Source organism: Oncorhynchus kisutch, linkage group LG19 (genome assembly GCF_002021735.2).
Source record: "Oncorhynchus kisutch isolate 150728-3 linkage group LG19, Okis_V2, whole genome shotgun sequence".
NCBI lineage: Eukaryota > Metazoa > Chordata > Actinopteri > Salmoniformes > Salmonidae > Oncorhynchus > Oncorhynchus kisutch.
In genome coordinates, this window is record NC_034192.2 from 13,151,685 (window position 1) to 13,167,387 (window position 15,703).

Here is a 15,703-nt window from a genome sequence, read left to right on the forward strand (position 1 = left end):
AGCTGTGGTGTGGCCTAATCTCAGATATGCGTTGGCTTCTATGATCCAGTTGGTAAATGAAGGGGGGACTACAGTAGCGCTGCATGGCACCCTATTCCGATAGGGTTCAGGTTAAAAGTAGGGCACCATTAAAGGGAATAGGGTGCCATTTCAGATGCAGCCTAGGTCTGGATAGCATTGTGATGTGTGCACCCATATGAAGACATACAGTGCCTTCAGAAAGTATTCATACTCCTTGACTGATTGCACGTCTTGTTGTGTTACAGCCTGGAATTTCTTTGTCACCCATCTACACAATACCCCATAATGACAAAGTGAAAAGTATCAATACTATGTAGGAGAACCTTTGGCGGCGATTACAGCTGTGAGTGTACAGCTCCATTTCCATTTAGTTTTTATCCTGAAAAACTCCCCAGTCCTTAACGTTTACAAGCATACCCTTAACATGATGCAGCTACCACTATGCTTGCAAATAATGTCACACCCTGATCTGTTTCACCTGTCTTTGTGATTGTTACCCCCTGTGTTACTTATACCTGTGTTCTCTGTTTGTCTGTTGCCAGCTCGTCTTGTTTGTCAAGCCAACCAGTGTTTTTGTGTCAGCCCATGCTTTTCCCTGGTCTCTCTTTTCTCGTCCTCCTGGTTTTTGACCCTTGCCTGTCCTGACCCTGTACCCACCCGCCTGACCACTCTGCCTGACCGTGGGCCTGCCTGCTGTCCTGTACCTTTGCACCACCTCTGTATTACCGATCTCTGCCTGATCTGACCCTGAGCCTGCCTGTCGTCCTGTTCCTTTGTCCCTGTTGCTGTAATAGACATTGTTACTTCGACACGGTCTGCATCTTACCTTGATTCCTGTGTACTGGTACTCAGTAATGTCTTTTTTTGCAGTATTACTTTAGTGCTTTGGAATATTGTGTTCTGTACCAGCTTCCTTCTTTTCACTCTGTCAATTAGGTTAGTATTGTGATGTAACTACAATGATGTTGATCCATCCTCAGTTTTCTCCTGTCACAGCCATTAAACTCTGTAACTGTTTTAAAATCACTGTTGGCCTCATGGTGAAATCCCTAAGCGGCTCCCTTCCTCTCCTGCAACTGAGTTAGGAAGGATGTCTGTATCTTCATAGTGACTGGGTGTATTGATAGACCATAAAAAGTGTCATTAATAACTTCACCATGCTCAAAGAAATATTAAATGTCTGCTTTTTTTACCAATAGGTGCCCTTCTTTGCGAGGCATTCGTAAACCTCCCTGGAGTTTGTGGTTGAATCTCTATTATCTCTAATCTCTACTGCTTGACTGAGGTACCTTACAGATAATTGTATGTGTGGGGTACAGAGATGAGGTAGTCATTCAAATATATGTTATTTCATACAGAGTGAGTCCATGCAACTTATTATGTGACTTGTTGAGCACATTTGTACTTCTAAACTTGTTTTGCCTTGCCATAACAAAGGACTTGAATACTTATTGAATCAAGAAATTTCAGCTTTTCATTTGTAAATATAAAACATAATTCCACTTTGACATTGCGGAGTATTGTGTGTAGGCCAGTGACAAAATATCTCAATTTAATTTATTTCAAATTCAGGCTGTAACACAACAAAACGTGGAAAAAGTCAAGGGGTTTAAATACTTTCGGAAGGCACTGTATTAATGGGTATTTTCTGGAGGATTATGGTTTAAGCAGGCATTAATTCTACAGAGCAGACTGGCTAATCCTTATAGGTTATATGTGACAATACTGTAATGTAATGTGCTGTCTAGGTACAGTAATACAGCCAGCCTTCTCAGTACAATTAAGGCCAAACCTAAGCTATAATTTTCAGATGAAAGTCCTTCATAAATATCCTTCAGCACAAGAATAGGTATAGCCTCTATTTAACCATCTTACTGTGGAGCTGTTGTCATGTTGCTTAGAGAGGTCAGATACATACATTGAGAGCGTGGGACTATATGGTTATATCTGCATTTTTGTCCAAAAGGTGTTATTGACATAGCCTTGTTCTGTTCAATGTTCTCTACCTATAGAGTACTATATAGTACTCACTTCACGTTGTTACAGTATATTAAAAAGAATACAATAAATAAATTGCTGACACCATTCAAACCAAGCCAATTATCTCACAATCCTCTTTTTGCAGATAGAACCTTATAGTCCCAAGATCTCGACATGCACAACATAAATCATAAATGGGCTCTTTTCATGAGATATATTTAGACATTTCTATCCTGTGGTCGGAAAAAGGAAATTGCCAACTGTTAGTTTGTTACAGTAGGGCATACAGTATGATATCCTTGGCAGATCAACACAGCATGATGTGAATAAAATGAAAGGCAGAACTGCTGTAATACAGATACACTACTAGTCTCTTGTGATTACCGGATGTGCTATCACTTAACTCAACAAGCCTGCAACGACAAAGTCAATGAACACCGAGCAGCTTAATTTTGCTGAATTAACAAGCAAGGTGACTGTTATGATGCCTGAAGGAATTCTCTAGGAGAAAGGGAAGGACATGAGAAGGACACTCCTGGGGAGAGAAGGATACTTGAAAGGTTTGGTGCCATTAAATATGTATCACTGGCCATAGCCTGTCTCCACAAACTCACGGTAGAGTACAAATGTTACGGGCTCTGTGGAAATAATGAATAGAAGTAGTGTGAAAAATAGAGTAGAATAGAGAATATCTCTAGAATAGTAGAAAAACATTTATCTCTTTCCTTTCCTCTCCTGCTCATTCTTCTTCTCACCTCTTAGATAGAGCAAATGGCTCCTGTTGTTTTATGAATTGTCAATGAAAAGCGATGGTGGGTGATTGGCGGAAACGAAGCGCTGAGTGATATTTCAGGGTTCTATCTGGGTTACTGGGTCTGTCTAGTGTGGTTCAGCCTCAGACATCCTCTCACGCGCTCACTCTCTCTCTCTCTCTCTCTCTCTCTCTCTCTCATGTGAAGTACTCAAACTATGTACAGTAACTGTGTCTTTCCAGGGACCATATGGCACCAAGCTGGGACTAGGACACTGTGAGCCTGCAGAGTCATCTCGGTTATAATCCACACAACCGCGTGATCAGTGGAAAACATCGTAACCTGACCGACCTTTCTCTCTGTTGGTGTTCTTCTTTGTCCTTTTTACTCTCTCTGTCCATCCTCGCTTCTCTGTGGATCCATGTTTTTCCTCACCATTCCTATCCCTGTGGTGGTGTTCCCTATCCATCTCTCTCCTTTATCCCCCTGTGGTCTCTCCATCTCTCCTCTTCAAAGAGCATGGGCTTACTCTGTCACATGGGATACTCACAGTGGTAGAGGACACACGATGTCCTTGTGAGACTTGATGCTTTGATAAAAACCAGAGATGCATTATATACGCATATGCTGAAAAATACCAAAGGCATTATTGATCCATTATAAATCACCTGTGATAAATAAATAGTCAACAACTTCTAAATGTCTTCACTTATTTTTATTCATGGTATTACTTCTCCCTGGTTGACTCGAGAGGTGTGATAGGGCACTGCACGCTCAGATCTCTTTTCTCCACAGGGAGGGAGGATGGAATATATCTACAATAAAAAAATAAAAAACCTTGCCTCTAGTCTCCTCTTATGATTAATTCATCTCAGATGGAGTATTCCGTGAGACCATCTCTCCATGCACCGTAGGGTAGGGTGAACGACTTGGAACATGGCCGGAGACACTAAACCCAGCCAGCTAGCACAACCACCCATGTGTGTGCTAAACACAATTGTATTTACAGCAGTGGGGTGAAGGTGTGAGAAGCCAGGTCCATAAGGGGTAACCAACCAACCCACAGCTTCACAGTAGAACAGAGTACAGAGTGAGGATGCTTCTGGGCAGTTGTTTAATAAATAACATCTATGGTTTCAGTGGCAAAGATAAGCAAACGACACAGCTCAAAGCTGGAATTACCATTAGAGGCTTTTTGAAAGGGGTGGCACTGTCTCTGAACCCGAACTGAAGCAGAGTTGGAGGGAAGGAGGATTAACTGGGTGCGATTAGGAGCCGAGAGCTATAAAATCATACAGATTGACTGTATGACAGAGTAGTTCATTCCAGGCTACAAACCCAACGGTGCCTCGAACTCTTGGCTGAATAATGAAGTGCCTGCCTTGCAGTCCTCAACACACTCATGCATTATTTCTGTGTTCACCCTAAGCAGCAGAAGTCCTGTATGAGGACTCAACTGCATGCCCTGCTACAGCCTTCCCTTCCATACCTGGCATGTGAAATATGGGTTATGTCAGCCAACACGAGCACCATCTGTAGTCAATGAGCAACCTCTGAATCTGAAACGCCACGGTGCCACAACACTTGGGATCCCTTAGCAATATCACTGTCTGTATTGTTAAACCCATAGAGATCCTATAATTTACTTATGTATTTAGTTTTCATCTATATGTCATGGTATGGTTAGAATAACCTTAGACCAGGGGTTCTCAAACTTTTGGAACCTCTTTTGTGACAGCAAATTCATCAGGGACCCCCTCATAATCAGAACACAACTCGAGTGGGATAAAAAAATATGTATAGCATGCAAGGAGTGCTGGTATGACTATGGCAGTGCATGTCAGTACGAACCAAGTCTTGGGCCCTGGGAAATAACATTTTAAAGCACATTTCCTGCAATTCTAAACATTTTGCCATGATCCCTGTGATGTCCAGGTTTAGCTGCACTCAGAGATATAAAAATGGTATCCACAAGTTCATCTGATAAAGGGCCTAAATTGTAGATTCATAATGCTACATTGTGTTGTATTACATCCTCTAAAATTATTCCACAGATCCCTTGGCCAAAATATGTTTATTCTGTTCTTGTTCATTTATTTATTGAACTAGTGTAACGGCGTTCTTCGTTTGTCGAAAGAGAGTCGGACCGAAATGCAGCGTGGTGGTACTCATGTCTTTAATGAAGAAAAAACGGAACGTGAAACCTAATTACAGCCTATCTGGTGAAACTACACAGAGACAGGAACAATCACCCACGAAATACAAAGCGAAACTCAGGCTACCTAAATACGGTTCCCAATCAGAGGCAACGAGAATCACCTGACTCCAGATTGAGAACCGCCTCAGGCAGCCAAGCCTACACTCGACACACCCCTAATCAACCACAATCCCAATGCCTACAAAAAAAAACAATACGACAACACAATAACCCATGTCACACCCTGGCCTGAACAAATAATTAAAGAAAACACAAAATACTAAGACCAAAGTGTGACAACTAGGCAAGTCAGTTAAGAACAAATTATTATTTACAATGATGGCCTATCCCGGCCAAACCCTAACCCGGTCAACGCTGGGCCAATTGTACTCCCAATCACGACCAGTTGTGTGACAGCCTGGAATCAAACCAGGGTCTGTAGTGACGCCTCGAGCACTGAGATGCAGTGCCTTAGAGCGCTGCGCCACTCTTGTTAGTAATATACATTTTTTTTAAATCCACTATAGCGGGCTTCTAGACACAGGGGGTATTTCAATCAGTTGGTTTCAGTTGTTGGGATGAGAAGGTGAGCGGGAAGAGACCCACATAATGTTAAGTTTGAGCCAATTAATTTTTCTACAAGTGAAGTGCAAAGTGACACTGAGCCAAAGTGTATTTTCTGAAAAATAAAATAAAACTGGTTTTGAACATGAATGTAGTTGTCAATGATTACTCCCTACACCTGCCACTATTGGATATCATCTTGTTTCCTCTGCCTATAGGCCCACATACCATCTCCAATGACCGTGAGACATGGTAGGCAACACTTTGACAAGGCGTACAATTTCACATTGGCTTTATTGGCTATGTGCAAAAATAATTTATCTCTCTCACACTCTCACTCACTCAGTCTGTCTGTCTGTCTGTCTGTCTGTCTGTCTGTCTGTCTGTCTGTCTGTCTGTCTGTCTGTCTGTCTGTCTGTCTGTCTGTCTGTCTGTCTGTCTGTCTGTCTGTCTGTCTGTCTGTCTGTCTGTCTGTCTGTCTGTCTGTCTGTCTGTCTGTCTGTCTGTCTGTCTGTCTGTCTGTCTGTCTGTCTGTCTGTCAATGACAAGGCAGTAATCCATAACTCAAGAAGAGCAAAGCATTCATGTATGTATTCATAGAGAACCACACTGGAGGTGTCATAATACCCATAACACCTAGCGGTCAAACAGGGTAATGGTTCCAATCATAGTTCCACCATTCATTTTTCCCAAAGGGGTTTTATAAACACTTCAAAAAAGGGCTGTGTTTCGTGTAGACTTACCCTGGTGTGACATTTTGATAACCATTCAATTCTCTCTCGGACAAGGTGACTTTTATCAATATATTTGGCTCTATCTACTCTCAGATTCGAAAATGCTATTTAGTATCACAGTAGACATCATGCAAAATTACAAATCCCTGCATGTCATCTCTAGCTAACCCCTTTGATAACAACTACTGTGTCAATTTAATACTTGCACAAGACATTCCACAGAATTGTCCATTTAAAGATATTTAGCCAATTAATTAATTAATACATTTAGCTAACATTAGTGTGCTGTGGGTGTTCGTGAATTCAGAGCGTTGTCAGATTGTCATTCGTATATATTCAAAGAGTTCTGACCTCACAACGGCAGTCAAGTACCCAAGCTAACAGGCTAAAGTTGACTAGGTTGCTAGCTACTTCCAGATTTAAATTAGAGAACACCTCACTCTGACCATTTTACTCGCCCTATCAGAGCAGGTTAGGCTGTTTTCATGTTATCCATTGGTGACTGTAACAGTTGGTGACTGTAACTATGCTGTTAGCAACAATTTAATGAAGCTTTTTTACTGACGTTTACTGACACCGCCATATTCAACAGGTGTTGAGCGTATGTAAATTCATCAGTTATTCTGCACTCTGGCACACAGACAAGAGTGCTCTGAAATCGGAGTAGATAGCCAGAGGGAATTTACTTACACATCCTAAAAATCCCCTATGGGAAAAATGGATGGTGGAAAAAACTATAGGAACCATTTCCCTGTTTGACTGCTAGGTTTTATGGGTATTATGACTCATACCGTGGTCCTCTATTTCATCCATGTACTCAGTATGGCTTTTTGGGACTCTGAGTCCTTTTTTTTCTCTCGGTTTGTTTACGTCATTCGTTTTTACTACATGCCCCACAATGCAAAGCTCCTTCTCGGTCTCACTATGAAGATACAGTAGCCGCTCTCTCCTGCAATCTGAACAATGACTTCAGAGCAGAGGAAAGGAATTCAATAGCATAGAATGCGTTATACAGCACGAAATATCTCAATTGAGCTGCTGTTCTCACAAATGACTTCAATGTACCAACCGTAAATATGTGGATACCTACAGAACACGAGAAATACGGCGTCGGTAAGTTTTTTTTTTTTTGGTTCTATGTTTTAAAACTGCTCTCGTTTACTCACACAATTAAAATTAGTTTCAAACTAATAGGGAATATGCTGCTGTTTAATTTTGTTACACAGTATCAAAAATAACAACGATCACTAGCCTACTAACCGTTACTAACGCGTGCTTATTTCATAGGCACCACCACTTCCACGCATTTCACGAGTATTTGCGCTTTCCATGGATTTTGTAGGCTATAGGCTATGAATACATTATGGTTTTACAGCTATAAAAATGAACGCGTGGCTTGAGGTTATAGAGCCCCTCGTATCAGTGTATCTCTTTGCACTCTGCGCGTTCAATCGCTCTGTTGGTTGTTACATTGTGTCTGATAAATGAATGGATGCAAACAAAACACAATACTCTGTGCAGAACATTTTTTTTTTAGCGCTTTATATGTGTGTATTATGTTTTACTCCTCAATTGAAAGGAAAATAAAGTGTCAAGATAATATAATATTTTTTGGGCGTTCTGTAACATTGTTTTTGGTATTCGGGAATCCCACTGAACCTTCAACCTTTTTATCTCGTCTCTCTCAGTGAAAACAGCGAGTGAAGCTGTCCTAGTGTGTATTGTTCCCGAGCGGCATGGGTGTCGTAACCAGGGATAAAAGTGAAGCAAACACAATGCGAGTGAAAGATAGGCTATGGGTTTAAATAATAGTGCTCTAATTTTCTAATCGAAGTGGGGGGGATATTCACTCTGCGCCCACATTCTGTGAAATTATCCTATTGAGATGCGTTCCCCAGTGGACCAAAATAGGGTAGCGAAGCCTATTTGTTGGTTGAAGGGGAGAGTGTTTGGGATGCTTTATCCAGCCCCCAACAGTCACTGCTTGAAATCTCAACATTGCAGAAATATTGCCATATTGTGTTATGTAGGCCTATCAGTCACACCTCTAGGTGCCGAAGGTCTACCTTGTCTTGACCTGAAATCATTGGAACACAGTCATTCACTGAACCGGAAACTGGCCTCTGCCCTGTATCTGTTACAATTAGTTTTTGGTCACTAACTGGCCCTGCTCTTTTTCTCCTGGTATGTGCATGTTTTTCTTCCCTCCCTGTCACAAGTTAGAACCCAAAGCTTCCAGTTTGATACATTGCTGCAGTTCACAATTTCTTTCCAAGTCCAGTCCGTGGAGGTAGGTGGGAGGAGGGTTGTATAACATTTCGATGTATTCTCAGTGCTTAAACGCCGCCATTGTCTTTAAAAATGGCAAGTGAGGCTTTAAGTGGATTACGCCGTCTTGATCCTATTTTCAATAAGAGCAATAAGACTCTTTTAATTAGCTCAGATTTAGCGGACTGTGGTTGAGCAGTAGGGGACTTCCTCCCTGTGACAGTGGTGATTCTGGGGAAGAAAGACTTGTTTCCTTGTTGCGCAACACTGGCCGTAAGCCCACGGTTATTTTTAAGTGGACAAAGTAACAACACAACGCTGAGCAACTGTTGTGATTTGTCAATGTTTTGTAACTCGGGTTAAGAGGTTATGGGACACACAGTGCGAAAATAATTACATCCAATTAGTTTTGGACGTATTTTAATGATGCAGAATGATGTTTGATTGGATGAAGATATACCCCTAGATAGTATTGTATTTGGTTGTTTGTTTGGATGCTTTTGGACTGTTAAATAGGTTGAGTGGGGAAATCTGGAGACCATGTGTTTTCATCATCAAGACTCCGTCCCTTGTTTATAAATTCATTTTGCTTATAGGTACACAGGCGGCTCATTTCATTGACGAGTTGTGACCTTTTAACTGGAACAGATAGTTGAGGTAAACATACATGTAGGCTTTTTAAAAATTAGCATCTTTAAAGTCTTAGTCACTGTCGTTTTGGTTCAAATCAAATGTTTTTTAATGTGGGGGGGGGGAATAGGATGCACACACATGCTTGATTCCAGATGATCCAAACATGTGGAGCATATTGATATTCTATAGCTATATGACGTCGAACAGCTAATTAGCTCTTTGTGATCACCATTGATCGTGACTCGGTGGCATCGCAGTTCAACACAGTGTTATTTGAGATGATTCACGTTTCAGTGAAGCATCTGTCTTCAAAACCCTGATTTTTTAAAACCGTTTCACCCCAGGGTCTTTAGTCTCAAGATGTATGGCTGTCCATTATGTCTTTGACGTACCAGTACTATTGATATAATAGCCTACAGTATTTGAATATGATTCATATAGTATGCACTGTAAATGTGATTTCCTTGAGGTACTTTCAGTGAACATTTTACCCCCCTTTAAACCAGGGCTGGCTTCCCAAAACGGGTTGAGATTCTTGGATCCTTGGTGCGAACCATTTGATCTTTCGCCACGGAGCGAAATTAGAATTACAGTTCCTAATTGGGAGGTATTTGGCCTTTGATGTTGATTTGCCTCATGCGTGGGAGGAGAGCCAAGGAGGAGGACAGCCTTCTATCCATCTACCATTGATGAAATATGAATGGAGTCCAGTATAGGAAGGCAGTACAGCATTAAGACTCATATTAGTGCACCATTTGAGTGATTACAGGTTTGTAATCAAGATTGATGCGCTTTACTGTAAAATCGTATTCTGCCAAAAGGAGAGATTTTCATATCAAAGAGGTTTTGGAATGTATTTCAGTTAAACATGAGGTAGGAATTTGAATAGAAATGTGTACATTGAGAAAGGATGGTAGACTAATGGAATAGTAGGACTGAATGTGCAGGAACACCCATGAGACTATCTGGGAATATTTTCACCAGAATTCCCACCCTTGGAATATCCACTGCATGTGGTTCCTTTTGAACACTGGTGTCGTGTCTTTGGCTATGCCGGATTAAGTGATATGACATGCTATTCTATAAAATAATTTCTCCGTCATTAATATTACCTGATTGAGCTAATCATGTAAATGTAATTAACTAGAGAGTCAGGGCACCATGAAATAATATTTATAGAGCTGTTATCTTCCGAATAAACTCTTAAAGACCTAGTAATATTTTACATCAATAGCAGTCAATATTAATCGTCACCTTAATTCAGTCTCATCTGAAAGTTGTAAATTCTTGGTTATCTGCACGAACCCTGGCTAACAAGTTGAATCAGCAATACAAAAAAGGAAAATGCAATAAATATTTACTCTGAGGTGCACTTCGGTAGGTTGGTGGTAGAAGGCCGTGTTGTCCAACCGAGTCCTTTGTCCTTTGAAGAATGTCTCTGCTGGTAAATTGAATACATTGTAGTAACGTCGTTGTGTGGTAGACGGGATACTCGTTACGTTCCTTCCTAACCCTCGTTTGCAGCGGCTGTTGCTAACTCAACAGCTAGGAGGTATCACTTCTGTAGAATAAGAGTTCAAAGTTCATACCATTCGCAACCAAAGCTCACGCTGATGTTTGCTTCGTTCTGTAGTTATTATCTGAACCATTCTGACATCGGACCATCGTCCTCACAACAGGAGGTTATATTGTCGTCAAGGCTTTAAATAGGAGGGGAGGGGAGGGCGTGTTTGAAAAGTTTTATGGCCAATGTCCCTTCACAGGGGCGGGCCACTGATTGAGCAGAGCCCTACCTTATGAAAACCCAAATCTCACATTTTAGAAGCTAAAATCCCATTTCATCCCATCACAAATAATTTCATATTCAAACATTTAAATTGAACAGCAATTCCATGTGAATCCGATAACTCTGATGTGTAGACTTTCCACTGTAGAGTTTATGTCATCTTATCATTGATGAGAATGTCTCAGATGACAACCGAACTGACATCATATTCATTAAGTACCACCGCATATGTTCAATTGGTCGGATTACCAGAATATAGTTCATTTCCCCCCACCTTCTGATGTTCCCAGAATCTCTATGTTAACCAAGGGTTTTGCAAAAGTAACATCAGTAGGGTAGAGAGAGGAAAAAAGGGGAAAGAGGTATTTATGACAATCATAAACCTACCCCCAGGCCAAAGTCATGACACTAGACTACTGGAATTTTCAGTGGATTATCCTCCATCAATTAAACTCACAACAGCTAACAATGTAGCGCCACAACCTTGGAGAGAGAGCATTGCCTCTGTTTTGGGAGATTGTATTTGCTGCAAATAGTCTTAAATGATGATTAACAGGAAGAGAAGGGGCCTTTCTCTCCTTGTTAAGACTGATATTGCAGCCAATCAAGCATGTCATTGCTCATCATAATTTAATGAGCTACGTTAGATCTTTGTGTGTGTGTGTATTGAATATGATTTTCCAGTGAGCATTCGAACTAAATACTTTGTATTTAGCATATGACCACAACCTAGTATTAACTTTTTGAAATCTCAATGTTTACCCACAGCAGCCTATGGAAACGCATAAATAATACCTTCAAGCGAATGGTAGAAAAACAGAATGGAGTGCTTGGGTAGTGTGTAGGAAAGTGCTGCCCTTGAATGGCCCTGGCCCTTGAGCAATGCACACAGTAGAGTGAAGGAGTTCGAGGCCTGCTATGTAGTGGGGGTCTATGTCAGGCCTGGGGCTGTCCTTCTCCCCTGGCTGCTGTCGCCTGCCCCCCTGGGGGGGATGTCACTGGGCCGAGGGGTGGGTGGCGGGCCCTGCCTGGCGGCATGTGTCAGGAGGGCTTATTGTTGGACGTGGCCACCGTACCCAACACCCCCTAGCCCTGTGGGATTAGCAGGTTGTTTGGCAGTGGGAACGGTGGCCTGTGGTCCCATTCCTTCATTATATTACACCCCCCTGCCTCCTTAAAGAACATAGTCCCGGGGCACAGGGAGGCGTGGCCACACAATGCCACCACAGTTTGTCATTTCTTCTTCATCCACCTCTACTGGCTTCATCTACTTGCCGCGGTCGGGCTGACACAGGCAACCATTTAGGGATGGAGATCGCTGGAGGGAGTTGCTCCAGTCAATATTGGAGCTCCCTGGTGAATTAGACCGGCACGGTGGGATCGAGGGGAGGGAAAGAGGGAGCAAAACCTTTGACATTTTAGCCTAGCTGATGTTATAGGTAGACAGGGCCAACTAAGTGTTTTATGTCTCCGCTCCAACATCGATTTTTAGTGTTTATTTACAATGGCAATCATGCACAACACCTTTCAATTTAACATGGCTGGTGAATACTAGACTGGATTGAAAAATACTGCATGTAGCCTGTTTGTGTTATCCCATGACTGTAGCTCTATTTACTTTCAACTGAAAATATAATCAAATATATATATATATCCCATTTATTATGTAAAGACACACAGAAAACCCCCTGGAAAATGTTTCTTGTTTCCTACTAAATCAGCATGTTTACCTTTTCACCCCTCCCCTCCCCTCCCATGGCGAGGCAGCCTTTTGATATGAATACAATGTAATGTGTGTGTCCCGTTGGATTCGATGACACCACCGCGGTCTAATTGGCGGCATATGTTTTTGTGGAAGGATGCAGCTGAGGCTAGGCGGTTGCAGCCAGCCAATGAGTGGACCAGATTGCAGCTCACACGAAACCCTCCAGCATAAATCCCAGCCTGCTTTTCACCACAGCACAGTCAGCTGAAGGCAGGGCAGTCTGGAGGTAGCTAGGACTGCTGTTTCCTGGTAACAACTGGACTGGAGAGGGCATCGCACTGTACATGCATTAATGTAGGCTGGGGCGGCCTACCCTGGGGTGGCAGGGTAGCCTAGTGGTTAGAGCGTTGGACTAGTAACCGAAAGGTTGCAAGTTCGAATCCCAGAGCTGACAAGGTACAAATCTGTCGTTCTGCCCCTGAAAAGGCAGTTAACCCACTGTTCCTAGGCTGTCATTGAAAATAAGAATTTGTTCTTAACTGACTTGCCTAGTAAAATAAAGGTTAAATTAAAAAATGTATGCACATTAAGATTACACTACTGTAAAACAGATATTGAAAGTACAGTACAGTGAAATAGATATATTTCAAAGCCAATGTTTTAAAAATGGGATGATATTAGCCTAATCATTGTTCTGTAGAAACCGCTTCCCCTCGGAGTGATTCAATGTATTCCTTTCAGGCCTATAGGGCCTACTTATTGAAATGGACCCTGTATTTAAAGCATACTGATATAAACGCCTACTTTAGTCGCACTACCGTTCAGAGGTTTCGTGCTTTCGTCAGAAAATCCTCCATTTGCAGCAATTACAGCCTTGCAGACCTTTGGCATTCTAGTTGTCAATTTGTTGAGGTACTCTGAAGAGATTTCACCCCATGCTTCCTGAAGCACCTCCCACAAGTTGGATTGGCTTGATGGGCACTTCTTATGTACTGTTGCGTACGCCTCTTGGAGGAGGGAAAGCAAAACCTGCTACAGCTCAACTCCCTGTGTAGTGAAAAAGTATGTGATCGTAGGTGTGGGGGAAGGACGACAGAGGCAGAGAAATACCGTTTTACAGGGAATTTATTATTCCTACACAGGGTAAGGAAGGGAAAAAGGGGGTGGATGGAACAAAAGCAAGAAAGTCAAAATTTGGCCCCTCTCCTACCTTACCTGCCTTCCCACTACTTACCTAACCTTCAGCACCGCCTGGCGCTCTAACCAAAATACAGGGGATGGTCCGCCCAGGTCTTACCTAGCCTTCAGCACCACCTGGCGCTCTAACTAAAATACAGGGGATGGTCCGCCCAGGTCTTACCTAGCCTTCAGCACCACCTGGCGCTCTAACTAAAATACAGGGGATGGTCCGCCCAGGTCTTACCTAGCCTTCAGCACCACCTGGCGCTCTAACTAAAATACAGGGGATGGTCCGCCTAGGTCTTACCTAGCCTTCAGCACCACCTGGCGCTCTAACTAAAATACAGGGGGTGGTCCGCCCAGGTCTTACCTAGCCTTCAGCACCACCTGGCGCTCTAACTAAAATACAGGGGATGGTCCGCCCAGGTCTTGCCTAGCCTTCAGCACCACCTGGTGCTCTAACTAAAATACAGGGGGTGGTCCGCCCAGGTCTTACCTAGCCTTCAGCACCACCTGGCGCTCTAACTAAAATACAGGGGATGGTCCGCCCAGGTCTTACCTAGCCTTCAGCACCACCTGGCGCTCTAACTAAAATACAGGGGGTGGTCCGCCCAGGTCTTACCTAGCCTTCAGCACCACCTGGCGCTCTAACTAAAATACAGGGGGTGGTCCGCCCAGGTCTTACCTAGCCTTCAGCACCACCTGGCGCTCTAACTAAAATACAGGGGGTGGTCCGCCCAGGTCTTACCTAGCCTTCAGCACCACCTGGCGCTCTAACTAAAATACAGGGGATGGTCCGCCCAGGTCTTACCTAGCCTTCAGCACCACCTGGCACTCTTAACTAAAATACAGGGGTGGTCCGCCCAGGTCTTACCTAGTGTGCATAGACAGATTCAATACTACGGGTTATGTATTGACCGCCACAAAAATCAACAGAGGATGTAAAAAGAAGCTCTCTTCCCTGACAAAGGAACACTGGCTTTTATCAAGCTGGAGAAGGAGTTGGTAATTGAAGAGACAGCTGTATCCCCTGATGAGAGGGAGGGGTCAGAGCTCCAATCAGCGACGGGGCAGAACCAATCAGCTGCTTAAGAATCCAGGAAGCAATTTCCTGAAATACACACACATGCAAACCCACAACAACACAGAAACTGGGGACGGTAACACTTAAATGCAGTCAAGCTGCTCCCACAACAGCTCAATAGGTTTGAGATCCGGTGACTGTGCAGGCCACTTTATTATAGACAGAATACCAGCTGACTGCTTCTTCCCTAAACAATATTGTCCTGTTGTGCCCTACAACATTGTCCTGTTGTAGGAGGAAACTGGCTCCACAGGATATGGCATGGTGTTGTAAAATGGAGTGATAGCCTTCCTTCTTCAAGAACCCTTTTACCCTGTACAAATCTCCCACTTTACCACCACCAAAGCACCCCCCCAGGCCATCACATTGCCTCCACCATCTTTGACTGATGGCGTCAGGCAGTCCTCCCAGCATCTTTTCATTTTTTCTGCGTATCACGAATGTTCCTCTGTGATCCGAACACCTCAAACTTAAATTAATCTGTCCATAACACTTCATACCAATCTAGCCCTGTCTGTGTTATTTTGCCCATCTTAATCTTTTATTTTTATTGGCCAGTCTGAGATATGGATTTTTCTTTGCAACTCTGCCTAGAAGGCCAGCATCCCGGAGTCGCCTCTTCACTGTTGACGTTGAGACTGGTCTTTTGCGGGTACTATTTAATGAAGCTACCAGTTGATAACGTGGGGTGTCTGTTTCTCAAATTAGACACTTTAATGTACTTGTCCTCTTGCTCAGTTGTGCACCGGGGCCTCCCTCTCCTCTTTCTATTCTGGTTAGAGCCAGTTTGTGCTGTTCTG

The 15,703-nt window shown here is 43.0% G+C and overlaps 1 protein-coding gene across 4 annotated transcripts in view; it reads left to right on the forward strand.

Annotated features, from left to right (window-relative positions):
• Window positions 1–7,170: 7,170 nt before the first annotated feature.
• The window catches only part of LOC109879106 (dedicator of cytokinesis protein 4), a 152,026-nt gene continuing 143,493 nt past the window's right edge, over window positions 7,171–15,703 (forward strand). For all 4 annotated transcript variants that reach the window (XM_031797455.1, XM_031797458.1, XM_031797456.1 and 1 more), the window contains exon 1: window positions 7,171–7,361. In XM_031797455.1, coding sequence (XP_031653315.1) covers window positions 7,325–7,361 — 37 coding nt within the window. In that variant the 5' untranslated portion in view covers window positions 7,171–7,324. The remainder of the gene's footprint in view (window positions 7,362–15,703) is intronic.